The 25,266-nt window shown below is 37.2% G+C and overlaps 1 protein-coding gene across 1 annotated transcript in view; it reads left to right on the top strand.

Annotated features, from left to right (window-relative positions):
• The first annotated feature begins 3,272 nt into the window (after positions 1-3,272).
• SLC30A9 (solute carrier family 30 member 9) overlaps positions 3,273-25,266 on the top strand; it is a 28,188-nt gene continuing 6,194 nt past the window's right edge. Inside the window, 17 exon segments of the mRNA XM_052682309.1 lie at positions 3,273-3,787; positions 3,789-3,994; positions 5,580-5,756; positions 8,832-8,894; positions 10,200-10,299; positions 10,991-11,083; positions 11,472-11,554; positions 12,762-12,820; positions 13,844-13,911; positions 14,786-14,888; positions 16,716-16,771; positions 18,018-18,153; positions 18,510-18,549; positions 18,972-19,043; positions 19,516-19,623; positions 20,934-21,099; positions 22,963-23,092. Coding sequence (XP_052538269.1) covers positions 3,273-3,787; positions 3,789-3,994; positions 5,580-5,756; positions 8,832-8,894; positions 10,200-10,299; positions 10,991-11,083; positions 11,472-11,554; positions 12,762-12,820; positions 13,844-13,911; positions 14,786-14,888; positions 16,716-16,771; positions 18,018-18,153; positions 18,510-18,549; positions 18,972-19,043; positions 19,516-19,623; positions 20,934-21,099; positions 22,963-23,092 — 2,175 coding nt within the window.

The raw sequence follows: 25,266 nt of genomic DNA on the forward strand, positions 1-25,266 counted from the left end.
ACTAGAACCTTTTTCCTCCTAAATTTGAGAATAATGTCTTTTTGTGAGTTATTGTAGTTTGGTTTTACAAACATCTACCTGTCCTATGCATTAGAAAGTAAATTGAAGAAAAAGCAGTTTTCTGGTTAAGGTTTCTTTAGCTAAATAATTACTCATTGGCCATAATGTTTGTCACAACTGTTGTGAAGCTAAAAGACCCCATGATCTTGAGAGCATCTCATAGTAAAGATTTTAAAACCTTTGTGAAGTTATTTCAGTTGTAAGTCATAATAATTACAGTAGCACAAATCCAGATTCACAGGGATGCATGGAATGGCTGAGGTTGGAAAGGACTGCTGGAGATCATCTGGTCCAACCCCTGCTCTAGGAGGGTAGCCCAGAGCTTGTTACACAGGATTGCATCTAGGTGAGTTTTGAATAATTCCATAGCATTGAAGTCACTTCTTGCATGTGTAGGTGTAGGATCATTGATACAAAAAGAATGATCTTTCTATCCCCCCTCTTTTCCCACATAACCATTAAGTGCACGCTTTTGGATGTACTCGTATCATGATGGGTGTGCAGCTGCATGAATCTTTCCCCTTTCCCTAATTTGATTGCAGCTGCATACATCTCAGTATAATTCTCACTGATTTTTGTTCAGACGTGCAAGTAATTCCTCAAGGGAGAAAGCAAATTCTTCAGAAGTGTAAAATTTTCCTTTAGGAAAACAGTATTTAAAAAGCATTAAAGTTAAAAGAAATGCCTGCACTGGTATGCTAAATCAGAGCCAATCAGAGGTTTTGATGCAAATCCACCTGTTCTCATTTACCAGGAAAATACCCCATCAGATCTGCCCCAGGCTCATCTGATGGAATCAGTGGGGCTGCACTGCAGGCTCCCAAACTGTGAAGATTCCAGTGGTGTCTTGAAGGTCCAAATAATACACCTGCCTCCATGTTTGCTGTCAATCTCTAGCTCCCAAGTATTAACCCATCTTTCTCCTGTCTTCTTTCTTTACCTGCCCAATCTCCTGTTGTTAAACCCTCTCTCTTAGAGCCTACTTTACTCCCACCCTACCTTTGCATTCCCGTTTCAACCAGTTCTGCAGTACTGATGCCTACTCAGCTTCCCAGAAAATCAGTCCCAAGGAACTGATGAGGTTACCACTGTGTGCTGTGAGGAGTCTGGTTTTCCTTAGCAGTAAGACAACCTAGGAGCAGACAGGAAACTCCCGATTGCTGCTGGGTGCAAAAGGACAGGGGAGTGCAGCTGCGTGCTGTTCAAGAAGCCGGAAATGACTCGGTGGGCATTCAGGTGAATGAACTGCATGTGAATAATTAAACTCTTGCCCACACACTGAAAACTAAAGATACTAACTTCTAGTTTATTTTGAACTTTGATTTGGTGGCTGTGAAATTATTACAGATCTGGAATAGCATGTGACTTGAAGTTGCCAACGTAAAGGCCTTAGAAGTCTTTACTGAAAAGGTTATAAGCTTTAAACAACAGGGTTCTAACATTGTGGCATGCTTTTTTTCTTTTTTTCTTGTTTTCTGCCAAAGGAAAGCCTGAGGAAATGACTCCAATGCCAGAGTCAGAGCCAGCCTGCCGCCTTCTGCTAAGCAATACACCAAAACCTTCATGTGATAGGTATGTTAGCAAAGGGAAGGGCAAACATCCCCATGGATGGCATGCTGGGCAGGACTGGCCCCAACTGTCTTTGCAGGTAGCACATGGCAGCTGTGGTGGTGGTGCAGCCTGCAACCTGCCATGTCTCATCACCAGAAGCCCCCTGCTAAAGCAAGGCAACGGTGCTCCATATGCAGCACGTAACTGGCCGGGGAGTTCTGCTCCAATGGCTCACAGACCTCCATCAGATTTACTAATATACAACAGCTCTGCAACATCAAACGTTAACAGATAGAAAGTCCTGTAAGGGATTATTGAGGAAAACAATCTGCTCTCTGCTTTCCTCCCTCATTGTGGAGATCTGTGAAGAGATTTTTTTAAAAAACATTTTTATTATCAGGTCAGAGTGTAGCAAATTGAATGTGAATTAGATTTTTATATATTTTTTTCTTAAAACAGATTGATTTCATGAGATAAGGGCGTGAATTAGCTTAATGAATAACCATTATTCATTGTGGAACATTAGGTTGCAGTTCTGACCATAGAAATATTGCCATTCAGGGAGAAACAGTATCTCACTGGATCACTATGGCTATACATAGCCTTTTGTCACAGGCAAATTCACTACTGGTGATTGACAACTAACAACTGTGATGTTATGTCTAAGAATTCAGGACTCTGACTTGAGATGCTGTGGGCATACACCATGAGACATGGTGATTTGTCAGTGATTGCTCAGTGCACCCAGCTCCTCCACACTGAGCAAGTTGCCACTGATGTTTTGGTGGTTCTTTGCCTCATTCTGCAGGTGTAAGCATTATCAGCAAAGGTTCATGCAGAGCCCTTGCTCATGTAAATCCTGGCTGACTACCAGCCCAGTAACATCTGTGACTTGGTCTGTGCTGTTCCAGTGATGTTATTTTCCTTCCTGTTTCATATTTACAACAAAAGCAGACAAGGCAAATTCAGTTGAATTAAAAAATGTGACATTATTCAGTGATGATATTCAATTTGGTTTTGGAAAGTAAATGATAACCTAACAAAAAAGATTTTTAGAAATAATGCAACAGTTGGCACCTTTTCTATAGAGCATAGTGTGGACCCTTTAGGATGTCTAGTATTTCTGCCTTCAGGATTTCTAGTATTTCTACCTATATTTTTTTTCAGGTATCTTTTGGGGGGAAAAATGAGAACTTTAACTCATGATTTTATATATATATATATATATTTAAATTACTGTTTACTTTTTAAAATCCTATGCTGAAACACCAAGGGGCCAGCAAAACATCCATCAGGTGAATGTTACAGCCCTATTAAAATCAGATCACATCTTATGACTTCACAACTTGCAGTACTTTAGTATTTAACTCCAGTGCTGTCCATCTGTTGGTTAATGACACGGCATCTGCTGCAGTGCTCCTCATTCACCTGGCACAGCCGTGATAGGACTATGGGGAGAGAGATGTTGGTTTAATCATTTCACACAGCATTTCACTCCCATCTGCCTCCACTGGGCATACAGACACACTTACACTGGCGCTGCTAATCAGTGTATGACTGTTAAAGAAGTTACGTGCCAGTAAACCTTGTTGGAAAATCTCATCGGGTATGTTAAAGACTGGCACCGCAGTCATTTTCCTAAGTGATCAAACGCTTGGTGGATGATCAGACACATTAATTATCCGCGTTCCCTGCCAACCGAGCTTCTGGTGCATTCCCACGCTCCTCACAGCGCACAAACAAATCCGGGGGAGAGATTACCTAAGCTATCCTGGAAAGCTTCAAGTTGCCAACGAGCTTTTTATAACAGCGTGCAAGGCGCCGTCGTGGCACCGCCTGCGCCGAGGCAGACCAGGCGCGGCGCTGGGGGCGCAGCACAGGCGGTGTCACGCCTGGAGGCCGGCAGCGGGGCACTCACCGCCCGCCGGCGGAGAAGGAAGGAGACGTTACTACATCCCGACTCGCGCCTCAGCCCGAGCCCCGGGCCGCGCCTACCTGCGGAAGCCGCCACCTGTGGGAGAAGCGGCGAAAAGCGACGGCTCTCACCCGCGCGCGGCGCATGCGCGGCGGTCGTTCGGGAGCGGCCCGTGAGTCAGCGGAGGCCGCCGGGCGCTCCCCGGGCTCGGCGCACATCCGGGTGCCGCGGCGCCGCCCACCGCCGGCAGCCGCCCGCGGTCGGGGGGGTGCCGCGCCGCCGGGCCGGGCTTCTCCGATGCGCGTCGCCGCCCGTTCGGTGGCCGCTGGCGTGCGGCGGGGAGCGGCCGCGCTCCGTCCGAGGTCGCCGCCATGATGCCGGCCCTGTCCGCCCCGCGGCGGGGCTGCCGCAGCCTGTACCGGCTGTACGTGCGGTGCCAGGCGGCCCCGCTGCGCCGCGCCTGCCACGGTGAGTGCTCGGCCTGTCCTGGAGCGCGGCGTGACCCTGCGTGGGGCTGGGGGTCGAAAGAGAGCGAGGTCGGGTGCTGCTGAGGCAGGGCTGGGGCTGCGGCCGGCCCTGGGGCTTTGCAGTAAGGTGTGCCCGGGGTGCTGCTGTGTTCGCTGGGACGGAACGTGACAAGCGTGTGTCTCCCAGCGCTTCGTCGCCCTCCCGCAAAAACGTAGCGCGTGGTTTCTTTACCGTCATTTCATGAGCTAAAGCGCGGACTTACAGGGCCGTATTAGTCTGTAAACCAAGGCCAGGCCTTCCATTTGGGCCACAGATTCTGCAAGGTTGAAATTCTTAGCAGCTTTCTTACTGTTACTTAGGGCTGTGTTGCAACACAGGCCTTCTTCTGTAGCGGCTGTGTCAGCGAACCGTTTTGGGATGGTGTGTGCATACAGCAAAGAAGGCTACCATCTAAACGTACCAAACAGTTTGTGAGCAATCCTGTTTCATAGGAGCATAGGGAGCGGCGGCACTGCCTGCGTTATGTCACGTATTTGCTGCAGTCTTCTAAAAGCTGTTATCAGTAAGGTCACTGAGTTTCATTTCCTGGGCTTTTGTAGGCTTTCGTACACTTGCAACATCTAAGAGAGAATGAGAGCTTATTTGACAATTTTGGTATTTTTTTCTGCAAGTTTCAAGTCAGTGCACACACGCATGGTCAAGTGTGTGCTATAGAGGGTAAAAGTAAGAGTGAAGTTGTTGGTACTTTTATGGAATACACGGTTCTATGAAATGGTCATTGTATTGCGAGGTGTGTTATTCATGCATGGTTGATCGTACTTTGCAATACCTGATTTACCAGCACTGCTTGACTATTTTCGTTCTGTGAAATTATTTATTCCTTTGATGCGTTTTTTCCACAGGAACCCTGTGCCCTTTCTGCTGCCTCAGCCAATCTGTTGCTAATGCAGGCAGCCTGAAGGCTGCCCACCAGCGTGGCTTCTTATTGGCTGTTTGCATGTTTGTATTGTAATTTGTCGATTGTAAATACTGTGGAATTGAAGATTTTTTTTCGCTAAGGCTTTTTATAAAACATAATACGCTTTTGCAGGTAATTTCATTAGCATGTTGCTCTTCAGTTGAGCTATGTAACACGTTAATTGGTAATGTACAGTTTATACAGAGCGTGTACACAGTGATAGCACTGGCTAATAGTTTTGTAGTGGTCTGCCTTTGTTCGTTTACTATTACTGGTGGGTTTTTTCTTCATTTGTTTGTTAAGACTTTGAAGCAGTATGGCTGGAACCAGGACTTAATGCGTCAGTGAGCCAGTCTTCTATAATAACTTTGTGTCCCAACTTCATCTAGAGGTACTTGCCAGAGCGTATAGGGAAACACAAACAAGTATTTGACTGGAATTTAAAAGGGGTGTTGAAGAGGGGTGAGGAAATTGTGGTGTTTTTCTGTTTTATGAATCCTAAGCATTAGTAAAATAAGCACAAATCAGTACTTCTAAGCTAATTTTCCATAGCCTATGTTGGTATATACGGACCATTTTCCTTTAAAAATTGTTGTCTGAAACATCATTTTCTCCTCCCTCTGTCAGGATGGCAAGCTTCAATGAAAAGTGGGAGCCTGTTTTGTGCTTTGCCGTGCAATCGTCTGCCTGTGCAGCTGATGAGTCAAGTCAGAGTTTATACCTCCAATGGTCAGAAAAAAGATCTCGGATCAGAAGATAGAAATGTATCTACCCCTGAAGATGCTGTGCGCAAAGCTGGAACAGGTAGTACTGGGTTGAAATAAAAAACATTTATATAAATGAGGAAAAAAAAAAATTGTGTGTAAAAACTGATTCTTTTTATTCCACTGTGATACTAGAGCTGCAGAATTCTAGTATTTGTTTCTTCTGGGAATCTATATAGAAGTTTCAAATATGTAAATGGTAAGGAACGCTGAAATTTACTCTTTTATCCTTGCAATATTTAAAGGATTTAGGTACAGAGTAATCAAAATTAAAATGTGGATATCAGCAGGGATTGGGTAACAAATGGAATATATGAATTTTCTTTGGCCGCTTTGCGTGTTTGTTTTTTTTCTATACTATTGCAGGCTTGCTGTGTGAAATGGTCTAGTAATGCAGATTGGGTGATTGTAGATATTGCACACTGGGACTTCGCCAGATCAGGGCATAGGTGATTGGTGAAAGAAGGCTGAGCTGTTTCATATGTTAAAGCTCTCTGATCTTGCAGTTGTCACACCTGCAGTGTTCATATTAAACACTTGATGTAACAGACATGTCTTGACCCTGCTTACTTTTCAGTCTTGTGCTAGTTAGGTACTTGAGAAATTCAGCAGAGTCTTGTGCTTTCTCTGCCGTAGCATCATGTATGTCATGTTAGCAGGTATTAGTTCTTATTTTAGTAACTTGTAAATTCCTGAGGCTTTGCAGTGGTCTTGAAAAGCTAGTAAGCGTAGTCTGCTAAGAGTATTATTTTTCTAGTGCTTGGAACTACAGAAGTAGGTCTTAGATGCTGTTCTAAGTGTAACTATTAGATATTGTTTCTAAAGTTTGTAATCAAATTTTAGAATAGGATAATACTTCTCCCATTTATGTTTTTTGGAATATCTTGATCAGAAGATGGTTGCTGAAGGATGAAAATCTTGCTAAAACATCTGCTGAAATACAGGAAAATGTTGTAGAGTCAGTGATAGTTGTTGGTGTCTTCTGGGTTCTTAATATGCAGCTACTGGTGTTCTTGGAAGTTGGACACATGGAATTTAGTCCAGCTTTATTGCTTTTGTGATTGCTGTGAACTTATGTAATTGGTGACTGTTGTCCAAACGAGTGTCCTGTCCCTCTGACTGTGCTGTCAGTAATGATGTTCAGGCTGGTTTTGTATACAATTAGTTGCTTTCTTGTTCTGTGGGGGTTCATGTTGATCGATGAGCTGATCCTGCACATTGTCTCTGCATGATCTGGAGGAGACACTGCTCTTGGTGGTAGCATGGCCTTAAATCCTCCTGAGCCTCAGGGTAGCTGCGCCATATGGCCACTGTAAGACTCACCTGTTGCTGAGGGTGAGTGCACATGAAACCGCCCCATAGAGATATTATGCCCACCTTTTGCTTTGAAGTTCACTTTGGAATGCATATTGTTACAGCCACATTTCATATAGGGAGTGTTTTCTGGGGCCTAGAGGAGGGAACTTCATTCTGCATTATGGTTATGTTACCACTGTTTGTTTTAAAAGTAGCATTACTTTTTGATACAATTCTCCAAAGATAGTGTTCTGTATATAACAGTTGCCATAATTTTCCAGTAACTTAGATGTTTGCCAAATAATGGATCTTTCATTGGCCTCAGTTTCTTAATCAGTAAAGTTGTGAATTGCTTTTTCTGTTAATAGGATATGTAAAATAAAAAAAAGAGAATGTATTCATCTTGAAAGTACTGCCATCATCAAGCTCTGCTTGCTTGCAAAACAGTCAAAGTGAATTGAAGTATTTGATGTATATTTTTTAATTGATCTACTGTGATGTTTTTTTCCAGTCTCTAGGCCAAGGCTGTAAAGTGTAAGAGGGTAACTGATGCGATCTCTGTGCTTGAGTATAAATTATTATTTTTCCCCTGGAATTTTATGAATCTGCCTATTGTTAGTGCTGGTAGGGTGTGTTTAATGAGGTAAACACTTTCATGCAGAGTTACTAAAATTCTCGTGGATAGCTGCCATACTTCTATTCAGTTTCTTGTAAGCAATCTTAGCTGAAGCTTATAATAATTATTAATTTGTCAGCTGCCTGCTGTTTTAAACCAGATAGGAATAGAAATGAAAGCACTTTTGCTTTTGTTTTCAAGTCAAACAATAACTAATAGAGTTGGCTGTTCTAAGAATGCTATTTGTTTATGGTCCAACATTGTTTGTTATGTAATAAGACTGGTTTCCTAAATTTCTGTTTTCCTTACTCATAATTTACTAAGTATAATAGCATTAGTCGTTAGTTGCTAGTAGGGCAATAAGTAACTGTCTGATGAAAAGACAGTTTTGTAGTCTAAACTTTAAGAATATCTGACCTCTGCATAATTTGAGTATCACATCAAGATAGGAGTATCTCATTGCTTCAAGGTATCAGAATCGTCAGATTATTTTTCTGAAAGCTATGTCAAGATGTATGAGATGAAGATGCAGTATTTTTGTAAATTTTTATGTAGTGCTTCAAATTTCTTCTTAAAAAAATCACTTAAATTACTGGAATTTATTAATTTCCATGTAATAAGATTCACTTCACAGTATTGCAAATTATATTTTATTGTTTTCTTCTAGAGTCATCACTTCAAACTTCTGAAAGAGCTAAAATACTTGGTGGTAATATAACTCCAATTTGTGACACCAAAGTTGTGGCCTTTAGTTTAAATATTATTTAGTTTAAATAGCTAGGGCTTTTTGCTAGTTCAAAGTTTCAGTCCCTTAAAATTTGACTGCACGTTAATCAGCAGTTTTAAGCTGTATCGAAGTTGTGCTTAGTAGTCTAAAGTTTTGTATTAAAATTGCCCCAAACTGTAAGTACACTCTTAAAATATTTTTAAAAAATCAAGATATATTCTGCTGTATGTTACATGTTTGTGCTCTTTTTCAAGCTGATAAGAGTTTACTGATCAGTACTATGTTAAATGTCTTCTGTTTTATTGAATGTTTTGAGAGTTTTGAATGTTGAAAGTCCAGGATTTTTTTACAAATTATCATTATGGAGAGCAATGTTAAGCTATGTTCTTATGTTGAACAAACTATTATACAAAAAAAAAAAAGAAGACTCTAGTTGTTTCCACATTTGCAGTGAGCTTTATTTTTTTATTTTACAGGACGAGATACTGGCAATACAGATCAAAAGCAGACTTTCCTTAAAGAGCCCATCCAAGTGAAAGGTAAAGAAGTACTTCATGTATTGTAACTTTACTGCTGTCAACTAGTGGTCAAAAAAAAGACGTCTGTGGGGTAACTGTCTTCTCTTCAGTTACATTAAAACTAGTGTGAATAACATTTTAAAAATACTTGTATATCAGATTTGTTTGCTACCCAGTTGTTTGAAAATGACTCCTGAAAAAGTAGAGCACAGGAGTATTACTTCTAATTATTCCCTTGTCTATAAACTTTTTTTTTTTTTTTTAATTACTGATTTCAAGCTAATGAACTTGTCAGGGAAAAAATGAACTTTTCTCACCTGTTACGACAGTCTGTCCTCCTTGTATCGTTTTTGGGCATGTCCATTCACCATTTCAGATTTAGTGCAGCTGAGCCGAATACTTGAAATACTTGATCTTCCCCAAATCCTTATTCTAAGTCTTCCTCCTTTCCTTCTTATTGCTGATTTAATCTAATCAGTGTGGTTTCTAAATATATCTTGACCACATGAACTGCCTAATCGGAGTTCCGTAGTGTTCTGATTTCTGCTGGTAGTAAAATAGTCTTTTGTCTTTACGTTGTTTAAAAACATAACTGGATAAAATAAAGGCATATCTTTCTTTCATCATTTTAATTTGTCGTGCTTGCTTTCTCTCTATCTGTATTTTAAGTTTTTATTATGTTGTTGTGAGTTATGCTATCAGCTCCTGGAAAAGAACTTGTTTAAAACAGAAATTTCTCTTTAAACTCCTTCAAATTAAGTATTTCTGCAGAGAAGCTAACTGAGAACACAAATTCTATCCACATTCCTTCCTGTCTTTTCCAAGTTAAAAAAACAAAAAACAAAAAACCAAAAAAACAACACCCATCAGATTACAGTGCTCCTTGCTAACAAGGTGAGGTCCTGTGCAGTCTGCAAAGATTACAGATCTTACCTACAGAATTTGGAATTGTTAGGTGATGGGGAAAAAAACAGAGTTCTTTGATGCCGTTTCATTTGTCAGAACAAGGCTTTCCAAACTGCCGTACTTGAATGCTGTATTAGCAGCCAGACAGCATTTCTGATATTGAACTTGTTGGATATATAGCTGACGGCAACCATTAATTGTGTAGGATGTTTGAGATCATTGAACTAGTCAAGTAACATTTTTGGAGATAGAATGATCCTACTGCTACTTGTTTCCACAAATGTGAACGTTCCTGTCTTTTCTTACACATCTTATGCCTCACCCACAAGTGGATCTCCTCTTAGAGGTATCACAATTTGATATCAAATTGAATTGCATTTTGCAATTTCTGCTTCAGTCTTACCTCTTTTTGTTTTTAAGTGAAAGCAGTCCTCAAAAAAAGAGAGTATGGACCAAAATATACACAGAACAACTTCATTACTGGAGTCAGAGCAATTAATGAGTTTTGTCTCAAATCCAGGTAAGGTGGGTTTGGGTTGAAATTTAAATAGTGAATACTTCTGCATCAAAAGTAATAATGAATTATTCTAGAGTGACTCAGCACAGCAACTTTTTCTGAGCATTTTTGCAGTGTATATAGTGCTAAGTGGCTGACGTTAGCTCTTGTTTACTTACCGTTGCAGTGCATAGGAATCTGAACTTAGTTTGCATGTCTCTGTAATGGTTACCTAAATTAATTTACTTGTATTTATTTGACCCTAAAGTTGACTGAGGAGTGTCCACCTGTAGAGCAGCTAATCACTGAAAACTTCATGTTGTGTGAGGTCTGTAATTTGAAGTAAAATATAAAATGCTTCACTGCAGCCTAACTCCAAAAGTAATGCCTCCCATTTATTTCCAAGGAAATTACAACAGATACAAAGAACAGAATTACGTTGTTTGATAGATGAAATTCTCAGCTACAAAATACTATTTTTTCAGCATAATATTTCTAAACGGTGGTGACTAAGCTGTGAACACTCTTATACAGCACTTGTATACAGTCAGTTACATGCAGTCATTCATTGGAAACGTTTTATTACTTTGTTTTCAATGTATTGTATTTTCATAGTGTGATTACATAATCTGGACTTTTGACTGTGAAAATGCACTCAGATCAAAATTTAGGCTTAAAATAATACAACCTTCACTAAACTGTCCACTTTCCTCAGTGATTTGGATCAACTGCGGAAAATCAAACGACGAAGCCCCCATGATGACATTGAGACTTTCACCGTGTACCTGAGATCGGATGTGGAGGCAAAGTAAGAGAATTTTTGTAAAGGAAATGTTTGGCTCATTTAAAATGGATTTTATGAGAGAGAGCTTTTAGAAGTGTGAAAGGACGACAATATTTTCCATTTTCTGTTTGAATTACATTTTATTTCTTAATTTTTGTAGCTATAACTGAGTTCATGGATGCTATGTTTCATGTGTTCAATGGTGAAATTCTTCTCCCATGCTGCCTCTCTCCCAGTTTTTTGTTCTGCAAAGTAATACACGACTTTTTGTCAGAGGGAATGATGTGATTTTCTGTTTTTAGGAAACTCATTTGTTACGTAGTTAAACTAAAAAGCAGTTACAGGTCTGCTGTTGCATTGAGTGTTACTTGCATAAATAGAACCATTGTTAAGAAACTTCTATTCTGCACAGGTCTCTTGAAGTTTGGGGTAGTCCAGAGGCTCTTGCTAGAGAGAGAAAACGACGCAAAGAAGCAGAGATCAAGTACAGAGAAAGTAAGTACAGAGTTTTCAAATTAATGTAAGTAAACAACAAAGTATGATTGGAAATCCACTAGATGGGCAATGTATTTGTTATTTCGTTGAGAATGTACAAATTTGGACAATTACCGAGTAAGATTTTATGGAATATTGTTAGTGCAACTCATTACTATCTAAATGGTAATATTCTGTTACTATCTTATAGTTTATTAATCATGTGGTATAACAAGAACATATATTCAGTTGAAATCTGTTGTCATACTTTGTTTCTAATGGGGAGTTTTCATTTCTGGATGATAAAAAAGGTTTGGGATTTTTCTTACTGACAGTATTCCAAAGATGTAAAACTCATCTGAATCTTTAAATTGAATTTTTGCTTTATTTTTCTTCTGAAATAACTTCAGTGCCCTTCTGCTTCAGAACGGGTAAAAATATACTAAAATAATCTTTTTCCTTAAAATTATTGTTGTATTGGTATTATCAATTGCAGCTACAGTTAAATCAGTATAGCTTGTAATAGATTTGGATCCATCTGGTCAGTTAAATCTCATGAAAGGTAATACCTCTTCAAAGTACTTACTCCTGTAAGTACTTTAAAATCAGAGTTTTACTTTACTTTAGTTTACTTTAAAATCAGAATTTTTTTTTAAAATATTGTTGAAACAATGTTGCCTCTGGAATATAGCATCATTTACTTTGAAGTTAACAAACCACATTAGTGAGTGGGAAAAAATACAGAAGTTAAGAGTCATGCAATGAAGCACCCTCTCTTCTCCCCTTTTGTGGAAAAAGGATTGGGAGTGTAGAACCCCTGGATTCAGTTATGGAGTGTTGGCATTTATTTTTTGTTTGTTTTGGAGGGGTTTTTTTTGTTTTGTTTTTTAACATAAAGGCAAAGGAAGAAAAGCAAAAACTGTATTTTGAGTTTTTCTCTCTGTATGTGATCCTTTGTTGGTGGAAATGGTGACAACGTATGGGATCGTAGCAGATTTTATTTGGCATTTTGTGTAAGGTCATAATATTTATTTCTGATTAACAATACTGGGGGCAGTTTTTCACAAACAAAAATCCCTTTAGGAGATGTTAATTGGATAAGACTATCTAGTTTTTATTAGAACTCAGCTGCTATATGGAGAGGGGGAAGGAACAAATCCACACAACCTTAAATTCCCGAAACGTCTAATAACTACAAAGTACTCATGGTAACAATTTTGTGCTGCAGATTTATTTAGAAACCAAAGACTATTGAAGGAATACAGGGAGTTCTTTGGAAATACTAAGGTAAGTGTTGTTTTAATGTTTTTCACTAGAAAAATATAATGGGATGTACTATGACAGTTTTTAAAGGGGAAAAAGGTTGTGAAACAGTTTCATAAACTAAATATTATTGTAAGTGTAAATTTTTATTTCTTTTTTGTCAGTTGCCTTCTTGGTAACACAATTGTGTCTGTTTGGATTTTACCTACATTGAGTTTTGGCTTGCCTGCTCCTCACTGAGCAAACCACAAGTGTCTCAAGCCTTATATAAAATGTTCCATAGTTAATGTATATAAGTAATGAAACTTTTTTTTGTGTATTTTTATTAAAACTTAAAAAAACAGAGAGCATAAAAAACATAAAACAAGTGGGATATTTGACCCTGTTTTTTTGTGAAAGTAATGCCTGGTTTGATGGAAGTGGTTGCAAACCTTAGTGTGCTCTTATGGTCTTCATCAGAGATTTTGGTTGGAATATGACTCTTCCAGCGCTTCATCCTTGATAATAATTGTTCACAAATGCAAAATGCATGTATTGTTAAAAAATGGGCTGTGAGTTGGATGTGTTTGGCCTATGGTCTATAAATGTGTAGTATAGTAAATACGCTGTTAATTTGAGAAAATGCAATGGGCTTCTTAAGGGAAAAAAGCCATCACCAGTTCTTGCATTACTCTTGGCTTCCTCTTTGCTTAGGCAGATGTTTTCCCTAGATCCAGGTACTCCATCATGGTGGACTGATTTCTTCACTTTCCTGCTGAACAGCTGGCTCTGCTGTTATGGTTGCAGTGGCCCCTGGTGGAGACTGGAGGCTCTGTTGGCTGTTTATCTTTTTTATAGCCCTCTATTTGTAGTAATGTGTAAGACCTCACTGCAGCTCAGTGAACATTCAGTAGTAAATTAATAGTCTTCAAGGCCTGCAGTTTCACTTTTTGAGGACTAAGATGTTATTGAGTAATTTGTTCAGCAAATACTTTCAGAGATCCTCTTCAAGATTTGTCTGCTTTGTTTTAGTAACTTGTTTTAATATTCGCTTATTTCATTTTACAGCCACGCTCCAGTGCATCAGCTATGTTTTTCAAGGGACCAGGGAAAGTGGTAATGGTAGCTATTTGCATGTAAGTTTAAAAAGGAAAAGTTTTGTTTATGCGAGGATGAAAAACATTGGTTTTTATTATCCTGGAAAGGGGAACATTCTGTATGCTGAAGATACCTTTGTCTCTGTAACTGGAGTTAATAGACTTGTTTATTTCTTGTTGGTGAGAAAGACGTTCAGTAAATACATTCATCAATGTGTGGAGATAAGACAGAAAGTATCTCTCTGATCAGAGAAGAGCAGATTTTTTTGAAGATGATTAAGTGGTTTATTAAAGCTAAAACCAACATTATGAAGGGCATGCAGAGGCAGATGTTTAAAGTTGTTCGTCCTTGTTCCCTTGTGAAAGGAAGCTTTTGTTTTAAAGATCATTTCGGGTACATTTTAAAGATCTTTCATATGACAGCAGCAAGTGACACCATTTTCTCTTTCTGCTGTTACTCACTACTGTGTCTTAAAAGTTGGAGTGCAAGAAAATGGCACTGATAATCCAGTTTTAAAGGAAATGAACATAGAGAGTGTCTGGCATCATACATGAAAATATGTGAAGTTTTCCTAAGTGTGGCTTAATGGTGGCTACCGTTCATATCTCATAAGACCTGTACATCTGTAAAATATATATTTAAAATGAATTATTTCTTTACTAAGACATTGTTAATACAAAGGAGCAAAACGGAAACTTAAGCAAAGATACTTGTTTAGCTATTTTAGTTTTCTTTTGAAATGACATGTCTTTTTGCCTCAAGAATTTTAGTTGATTGAATGTCCTTCCTGGACATTCCTCTAGTAAGTGGGAAGTGGGGTTGCATGATTGTACACTGCTTCTGGTTTTGCTGAAAATGTTAAAGACCAAATATTCAGATGTTTTTTAGCTTATTTTTTCTCTTCATTTTCAGAAATGGGTTGAATTTTTTCTTTAAGCTACTTGCTTGGGTTTACACGGGTTCTGCAAGTATGTTTTCAGAAGCTATACATTCTTTAGCAGACACATGCAACCAGGTGAGTTTTTTTTTTTCATGCTGCTTCATTTAGTATTTGTAATTATTTTTTTTAAGAACGAAAGTAAGTACTTATTTTTATCATCCTGGAAAGCAGTTATTCAGTGTACTAGTTAGTATTTAGTCTAAAGGCCATTTGAAGTCGTCTTAGTTTTTGACTAGTCAGTTACATCCGAGAGAACGTGTTTTTTGTGTTCTTCTCAATGATTAAATACATTTTGATTTAAATCATTCAGATTACGAAGCCTGCCCATGGTGTGACAAGCTATGCATGCACACATGCAGGAGGAGCACTCTTCACTGCATATGAGTCATAAATAAGTGCATTTTTAGTTTTCTGGAGGCAAGGGGAAGTATCACATAAAACATACTGTTACTGTGTATAGTTCTTACCAAATTGTAGGCTGATGAAGGCAGGTTTTGTCAGAAATGCTGGTTACTTCAGAAACATTGTAAAACCCAGGGCTCTTCCTGCTGTTCTGCAGTCTGAGTGCAGTGTTGTTGCTACTCTGTTGCACGTTCGCTTGTCAAATACAGTGATTGCTGCAGGCTTATCTGGCTGCTCTCCTATTCTTTACACTAACGTCTGTAATTTGGCAGTGTTCATAAACCAGCAGTGGAGTAATTGACCAAGTCAATAAGACCAAGAGCCCTTATTTGCAGAGTCTAGAAAGAGTTATCTCTGATTATAAATAAAAACCCATTTTAATATTTGGGCTAGTGTTTATGCTCTGATAATTCTGTTTGTAGTATATATATATATTATTTTACCTCTCCCGTGATTACTTTCAACCTTCTAAGCTGTTACTTTTTTCATATGATTCATCATTCCTATTTCAGTTGCTACTTAATTTTTCTTCAGATAACAGGATGAAAGTACACTGACAAAGATTATACAGGTTAAAATATTAGTCACAGATTGTCCTGGGACTTATTCCTCATCTTGTTTGTCACTATGCGTAGGCATAATGTAACCAGTCTTACCTTTTGGAAGCAGAATCAGAACCAAATGCCTGAATTTTAGTGTATGTGATCACCCCTCTCTGCCTTGATCCCTACTCATCCTGGACAAGAATGATATATTGATCATCTTAATTTTTATTGCATGCATGTCCTCATACTTCAGCAGTTAAATTTTAATCTCTGTTAATGTAAGAATGAGACAAGTCAGAATGTGAATTCTGAAAGTTTAATTAGAAGTAAGTTGAAAGAGGAGTTACAATAATTAGAACTGTATTCATCTAGTTAATGTGTCGTCAGTGAGACATGAAACAAAGCTGGTGTACAAAGAATACCTCTTTATTATTTTATCTGAATGTTAAGTAGAAAAACGTTTCATGTCAGGTATGGAAATAGAAAGATAGAGTTTGCTTAGTCATTGCTTGGTAAAATAATGCTGAGAATTATGAAATGATTGCTTTAAAATTATATTCCATTGCCATAGTCTCTGTATAATTCCTCTTCAAAAGAGATCTATTTAAGTGGTTTTGTTTCCTGAAAAACCGTGCTTCTTCATGTTGAAGCAGAATGACAACACTTGTGATTACATGTGGTGTTCACTTCAGGTTACAATTCTGAAATCTCTTACAGTTATAATTAACAATATTTTGTGGGGGAGAAAAAGGTTACATTTGATTAACAGTTACTAAAGGTTATGCTCCAGTTCTAATAAAACATGAAGAACAAAAACATATATGCAAATCAGCGTATTACATTTGCTTTTATTTCTCCGTCAAGTTCACATGAAACAGAATATTACTAATTGTCATGGTTTTGTGCTGATATTTTCTTCAATTAATGTATTTTTTTTTAATTTTGTCTTAAATAGGCATTGCTAGCTTTGGGCATCAGTCAGTCTGCAAGGACACCTGACCCTAGTCATCCGTAAGCTTTTGGAGTAAATAATGGTTTCAATAATCATATGTAGGAGTACGATCAGCTTTGTGCAGTTTTTATTCTTTTTATATGTGCCATTTTTATATCATTCCTGAAATGCTTGTTATTTTTAACATGAGGAAAAAATAAAAGCAAACAGATTGCTGCCAAACTGCGGGAGTTCTAGCTTCAGTGGCTTGATATGTATTATATTTAATGCTTTTTGTTGGGTTATGTGTTTTGATGTGCACTGTTTTAATTGGCTTTATTCCTTTTAAGCTGTTCTGAACTCTTCTACCTCTACCAGTGGTTAGATTTGTTGTTTTTACATATTACACTAACATTAACATTTAAAATACAAACAGCAACAACAAAAAAAAACACCCGAGCCCTAAGAGAGTGCTATCTGTTTTTTTGCAAGCGTACTTGTATTTCAAGAAGAGGTGTTTGACTCAAATTACTGTCTGCTCATAACTAAGTAACAGGTTTTAGTGGTACATTCTTACCTTTCTTCATGAACATCTGAAGCTACCATCTCCATGATTGGTTTCTTGGTCTTTGCATACTTTACAGTTTACATATTTGAGCAAGTCAGTTTTAATTGTAAACAATTTTAATATATGTCTATATATATATTTTAATATATGTTTAATATACGTCTCATTTACGTAATAGCTTCAGTTTTTCACCATTAAGAGCTTCAAGTAATTTGAAGAAATTTAATTAAGTAACTTACTGGAAAGAGATGCCAAGAATGTTTCAGCAATCACATTTTTCTGTGTTGGTGTTATGCACTATTTAAATGTCACTGAGAGATGTACTGTTTGCAGTAGCATTTAATATAAGGAATAAAGGCACACTGTGATATTGCATTGCCTCTTCCCTCTGCTCATAAAGACTGCAAGCTTTAAAGGTTTCTGAAGTAAAAGTGTCAAAGTTTTCTTCATTTTCATTAGCATTAAAAAAATGTGTAGACTAACTGCCTATAAGGTTAGAGGTTTTTGTTTAGAAGTAGCATTTCAATATAATGTAAAAGTGACATGTTTTTTTTTTTCTACAGTAGTTAGAAAAAAAAAAAACAGTCTCTAAGACCTAGTACAGCTAGTATAGTTTGTTATAAAGGAATTAGATTATGCCTGATGTCTTAGTATGTACTTGATAATGTTTTTTGCGTGGTCACAGAGAAAGCTTGTAGATGTTTTTGCGGAGATGTGGTAACTTATTTTCCTAAATCACTTTCTTTCTTTATCTCTAGGTATGGTTTCACAAACATGCGCTATATTGCCTCCCTGATTAGTGGGGTGGGCATTTTCATGATGGGTGCAGGACTTTCCTGGTATCATGGGATCATGGGTTTACTCCACCCTCATCCTATAGAATCTCTGCTCTGGGTAAGCTAATCTTGTTTTCTTATTATATCTGTACGTGGTACTGCTGACTTAATAGGAAGTAATGGCACCCTCTGAAATTCACTTCTTGAGTCATTTTGAATCCCAGCACACTTAACTGAAACCATCCTTAATGACCATGTTTTGAGGTTTCGCCTCCCGGGATCCTTTTCTATTTTACAATATATTGTTTATTTCAAGTACTGTTGGTTGCAAGATCACTTTTGTTTTTCTGTTTATGAACAACTATGTGGCAAGGTATCTAATGACATTCTGGAATGCAGCTTTAGGGTAGTCTGTGGTGAAGAGATCAATAGACAGTAACTGAAATTTCTTTTTTTTGTCCCCACCCCATACAGGCATACTGCATTTTGGCAGGGTCATTGGTATCTGAAGGAGGTATGTAGCTCCAAGCAGTATTTCTATTAGAATAATGTCTGACGCTCTATTCTGAGTAATTGCTTATACATAGTCCTTACTTACACAGCAGTAAAGTTTTGAACTCTGTTGGTGACAGCTGTGCTAAACAAAAGAAATGGAAAACTTTGCTTATCTATTTGTAATAAGAAGTTGAAAAATGCATCATTTGAAAGTATATCTAAATGCCTTTTTGGTATTTAACTATGCATGTAGATTAACTGATGATTTGTACAGGGAGACGTGTGTAGAAAAGGATACTTTCTGCATTGTCAGACAATAAATAGTCAGATTTCTTTCTTGATGATCTGTTGTGATGATACGAAGGAGAGTCCCCCCTTTTCAAAATGAACACTTTTTTTTTGCCTCTAATTTTTTCAGCAGCTACTTTGGTCTTGTTTCAGCTACCCTTCTTGTTGCTATAAATGAAATCCGCAGGAGCGCTCGAGCCAAGGGTCTGTCATTTTATCAATATGGTATGTGTCCTTGTAGCAGTAAGGTATGTGATTATTTAAAACAGAACCTATTTGTTTCCATTTGCATATAGAAATAATTTTGTCCCTTCACTTCCAATTTACCCCTGCTTTATTGGTTTGTTTTCTATTCTAGTAAGAAGGACATTTTACAAAGTAGATGATAACCTGTTGATTTAAGTTGCAGTACTTAAATACTCTTACTGAAGTACTTTTTTTTTTTTTTTTTTTTAATCTGCTGTACACTTTTGAAAGTTTTGTTCAGGAGAATCTTCCACAGTTGCTTCCATGATATGCACTGGGTTTGTTCTCTTTGTGAATGCTTTGTGAAAGCGTATAGAATTCACAGTTTACAACTATTTAGTGAAGGAATCTTTTTGTCTAATTTGATATGTTAATATTGTTCATAGAGTACTATGCAGAATGCTATAAACCTAAGATTTCCAAAGCAGTCTAATTTTTTTTGTGTATGCAGTCGTGCAGAGTCGTGATCCAAGTACCAATGTGGTGTTACTGGAAGATGCTGCAGCAGTTCTGAGCGTGGCTGTAGCTGCTACGTGCATGGGTCTGACTTCTTTAACAGGTAAAATTCTGCCTCAAATTGAGGCAAACTGAGTATGAATTTCTTCCTGTTAATTATATGAACACAGAGTATTTGGCTTGCGTTGATTGACTTAAATACAGCTCTACTCTTCTCTGGTCCCTGAACTTATGTGGGCTTTCAGAAATTTGTGTTGGTTTCCAGTAATTTGAGTTAAAAGTATTTAAAAAAATAAAAAAATTAAGTCTGTTTTTCCTTATGTTTGTTATTAAAGGGATTAGGCTTGAAAAAGTACGTGTCCATGAATGGATCTAACTTTCTCTTGAGCTGTTTTTGTGGACAAGCTAAGATATTTTAGAAATATGCTCGTTATAGTCATATATTTAAATTACGTATTCTACATAATTAGCGCTTCTGTAATCAGTGGTATTCAGCTGCATGAGCGTGTTGGGGTGGGATTTAAGGAAGCAGTTCTTTCCTTCCTTTTGATATGTAATGGTGTTAGTATTATATTCTGATTGTAATAAGTGTTCTTGAGCAATGTGGCAGATCCAAATCATGCATGATCTGTATAGCAACTGGTTCAAAATGTGTCTTTGCACAGTTAAAATGTATTGAGGGAATGTTATTTGTTTGCCCTTTTCAAAGATTTTGACTTTTTAAAATAATCGTTTAAAAAATGTACAGCAATTTTGTGTGCGTGGCTTTTAACAAATAAGTTGCAAGTTCAGATTTGTTATGGAGAAGTCTTTTTTTTTTTTTAATTCCAAGTCTAGCTTCCTTTGTAAATTTCAAACACAATGATGTTTCCACCAATTTGAATACGTTTAATATCCATTATATAAATACTGTATATATATACTATAAATACTATAAATCCAGAAATGGTTAATACTTGAGAATGTTTGAGTTAATAGGAAAGATCATGTAGGAAATCTGTTTTGTTTTCCATCAAAATTATAGCTATATAATTAACTTCATAAAGCATGCTGCTTCACTGATAAAAGAACAAAGATGTTTGGTTGTGCTGTTACATATGTTTAAATATATAAACTTAAATCTGCACCCAGAAACCCAAATAACTGAATAGCATGCTCATTTATCAGTATTGCAGTAGGAAAGAATATATGATATTTTCTATTTGGGAGAAGGGAGGGATTTGAGGCTTTATCTTAACGATAACTTTTTTCTTCTAGCTTCCTCTTGTTAATTGGTAGTAAAGAATTGTTAATCCCCGAAACAAAACAAAAAAGCACACCCGAACAAACTGAGAGCGCCTTTTAGTGGGAAATCTGAATTACCTGATACGTTTTAGAAATGTACCATAAACTAATTTGAGATGTGTTGTTTAGGAAACCCATACTATGACAGCGTGGGGTCTCTTGGTGTTGGAACTTTGCTAGGAACTGTGTCAGCATTTCTGATCTACACTAACACTGAAGCCCTGCTGGGACGATCTATTCAACCTGAACAACTGCAGCGACTTACTGAGTTACTGGAAAGTGATCCTGTAGTAAGGTGAGAATCCTTGCAACTCAAAAATTCTACTGAGCAGCAAAAGCAGGAAAATAACATTATGGGAAAAATCATTAGAGCACTTAAGAAAAGTCTTCTGGTTTTAAGGTGCGATCTTCTGTATTGAGATTTTAGAATGTTAGTTGTTACTGACTTCTGTGCTAAAAATGTAATAAGTGAATGCTTCTACCTCCCAGATGTTCCACAGCTGAAAAGAAACTGCATGTGTGTAACAACAGCTACATTAATTCCCAGAATTTCCACATGACTTAATTGAGAAGGCTGTGACAAATTTAGAAGTGACTTCAAATACATGAAATACTAGCACAGAAATGATGCTGCCATGTTGCTTTTATAGCTTATCGGGCTTAACTGTTTTAATTCTGTGTTACTGTTAATATTCAGTGTCTGGAGCTCAGTAGCAGCTGCCACTGTAGTGCTGCAATAATGCTATGGTATAATAGATTCTGCACGTTAGGTGCTTACAGAATGAACGCGATGCTAATTTCTCTTTCTTTGGAGATTTGCAATTGGAAATAGCAAACTTAGAGCTCATTGTAATTCAGAAATCTTGAATAAATGGTTTTTAAGGAGCTATTTTGGATTTTTTCAACCCTATTAGCCTTAATTTAGAAGCAAAACACTTCTGGTTTTCTTATTGATCTTTAGTTGTGAATATGCTTCTGAGTAAATCAGCTACAATATTTTAGGGTATTTATTTATTTATTTGTAGTCAGTTCCAAGGTCTGAAGGAAAACAAACCTTTCATTTCTTTCAGCTATTCCTGTCTTTAAGTCCTGCATTGTCAGGAATGCTTCAGAAATGTCTGAACAAATTTCAAAAATTTGAATGTTCTGCAATTCGTATTCAATCCGTATTTTAGTCTGTTTTTTTCTGGCCTGGATGGAAAAATGTGGAAACTTAATATGCAGTGACAATTTTAATTTCTACTTGTGTGAAGGGTAAAGTAAGTTTTTGTTAATCTAACTAAGGACATAAAGGTAAAAGAGTTTCATTATTATTATTTTAAAGTATTGAATTGCTGAAGTGAACTACAGTGTGTCTCTATCTGAAGTTTATTTGTATCCTATCCCTGAAAATTATAGGGCTTTTTGGTTATTGCTTCTATTTGTGCATCATGGAACTTACTTAACAAACTTGAGTAAAGCTATACAATAAAAAATCAGAAGGATTGAGTTGTCCAAAATGTTGCAACATTTATCTTGAAGCATCTTTTAAGGACCTTTGAATAAATAAATATTGTCACCAGTTACAAACAGCTGTACTGTGATTAGTCATGATCAATTATTCAATATGATCAAAAATGAGTTCCAGACACAACATCCAGTACTTTTTCTTATGTTAAATGTAGCTTGGAATAGAAAATTCTCCAAATCACACCCTTACAAATTGTGCATTTAACTAGGAAAGGGCATTTCTGTAATTGCAATGAGTCCTTCCAGTAACTACTGTGACGAATCAGCTCATTGTTCCTTACCTCAGAACTGACGGTACTTAAAGATTTTTAAGTAGCTGCGTGTATGTTTTTTTTTAATTCCAAAATAATGTTTCAGAGTGGAAGAAAGCACAAAACCTTCCATGTGATATCGAATAAGTTGTACTTAAAATCTAAAAGGTTATTTTAAAATTCTTTCTCAAATACTACAAATGTAGTTCTGAGTCTACCATGCTTCTTGCAGTCTGCCTTTTGTTGTAGCCATCCCTTTAATAGGTGGGGATGCTTGTGTTGGCATAGCAGGTACCTGTGGGAGTGATCTAACTAGTTAAATGTAAACCAGTATTTAATGGAAGTGCGTGATGACAACATGATTTCAGTAATTTCAAATTTAAAAATTATGGTTTCAGAGCAATTCACGATGTTAAAGCCACAGACATGGGAATGAGCAAAGTGAGATTCAAGGCAGAAGTAGACTTTGATGGACGGGTTGTTACACGTTCTTACCTGGAAAAACAGGACATTGAACAGCTGCTACAAGTATGTTTAAACAAAGTGATTTTGTTACTTCCAGCATTTGATTTTGCTTTGCAGCTTCAAGTATACTTAAAATTTTTTCAAGTAGATGAGACGTTGAAATGACTTCTTCATTTTGAAGGTTTGCAGATGTCTTTACTTTGTGTTAGTGTATCTATATGCAGAATTGTAATAACGTGCTGCTGAGATAGACCCATTTCTGGGCTTAGCAGGGCTTGAGTGAAAAGGAAGGCAGATTTTTAAATCAACTTAGAAAAATGCAGATCTGTCTAAAATCATTCTGGTGAGAATGCAGCTCATCAAATGTTTTTTTTTTAAATTACAACAACTTCAGGCAACGCTAGAAGGCTGTCACCTAAGCAAAAGCATGCTTTTTGGCACAGGTATTTGCTTTGGGTGCTAAAGATGCAATGGCTGTATCTATCTTGCCTTTCAGGCTAGACTTGAATATGGATTGTTTGCATGATGTGATTCAGCATTTTGACAGCATTCGCATTCATCAAGTAACCATCCTTGATGTCTCTGATTCTAGAGTAGTTCAGAGAAGCTTTTTTAAATCCCTCCCTTCAGTATTGAAATGCAAAACCCCACTGAGTTAGGGTTAATTTTGCATAGTAAAGCTATGAAGTCTGTAGTAAAGAATAATCTATCTAAACTATAGGGAGAATTTTAAGTAGGCAAAATCTTCTGCTGACACATCTATTTTCACAAGTAACTATTTATTATATGCATTTACTTGTGTAGCTATCAGATTCTTCTCTGCTGTCCTTTCAAAATGAAAGTTTGAGGTCTGCATTGTATGTGTGTCCATTAAAGATGACTTAGCAGCTGTCTGAGTTTGTGTATAATTAGTGCAAATCTTTAAGCCATTAGTCCGTGTCTCAAGTTTTAAAACATACTGCCCTTTAATAACAATAAAAGTGTATGTGTGTGTATGTATATAGAGAGAGAGCAATAAGGGATCTGTTCATGTATTGGATTTCAATTTAATATACTTCTTGGAAGGAAGAGAGCTATCAGATTTGTGCAACAGGGAACACAGGCTTGCTTGATTTTTATATTGCCAAGTCTGAGTTGGTTTGTTTTGCTCTTACGGCTGTTCAGTAGCACCCTTGTGTCAGCTGTGAAAACATCATTAAAGGATAGCCACTTTCAGTAGGACTCAGTCATCCATAATCAAGGGCAGACATAATGCTCGCCTTTTTGTCTGTGTTTCTTTGAATTATTAGCTTATTCTGTAATGGTATCAACACTGCTTATTCTGAAGTAGTAAAATTTATCAGTTGAAGTGCTGTCACTCAGGTTAATCTCACTTCTTTTGCTTGTTAGACTTGCCCGTGTGATAGTCCAACATCAGTGGGATTGGGGGATATTTTTTAAGCTTGTTCTGGTACATTATTAGTCTCTTCTGTCCCATTACTCTAAAACTGAAGACAAAGCTGTTGTTTTGTAGTTGTATACAGATGATGAACTGGCTCTTTTACTGAGTCTTACAAATCACCTACTTGTCCTATACTGCAGCTGTATCGTCCATTCTATGGCTGAGATAATAGAGGACAAATGGCTTCTGGTCAGCTTGGTTCTTGGGTGTAAGACCTCTGAAGAAATCAAGGAGTGTAACATCCTGTCTTCCTTAACCTTATTGTTTCAGTTTGTTATACACTTGATCTCCTGGTCTTAGTTCTTGTCAGCTGTCTTTGAGTTTCTTTTTCATATTATTGAGGAGCATTACTTACAGCAGCTTTCACAGCAATTGTTGTGGGATTGAAGATCAGTTGGTAACGTGACTCCCAGGCTAAGCAGTGTATGCATAAGCAGGAATGCATGAAAATAATGAAAAAATACAGTATCATTCTCTGCCAGAAAGTGATACCCCAGAAGCTTCCAGAAAATGAATGAAATTTTCTAGGCTTAGTTTGCAAATAAAGGAGGAAAAGAAAACTATATGTCAAATGGAGGTGTAATGATGAGCCAGCTATTTGCATCAAATAGATATACTTCTGTGCCTTTGATATATCAGTAGGTGATGTTTTGAAAGGAAATAGCAAAGGCACACACTTTTTTTTTTAAATTTTTTTTTAGCATTTTCATTCCTATTGAATATATCAGAACCCTCTGCAGGGTTATTTCTAACACTGTCACCACCCCCCCACCCTTTACTCAATCTCTTGTATTTG

This window comes from Tympanuchus pallidicinctus, unplaced genomic scaffold (assembly GCF_026119805.1).
Source record: "Tympanuchus pallidicinctus isolate F22 unplaced genomic scaffold, pur_lepc_1.0 scaffold2, whole genome shotgun sequence".
Lineage (NCBI taxonomy): Eukaryota > Metazoa > Chordata > Aves > Galliformes > Phasianidae > Tympanuchus > Tympanuchus pallidicinctus.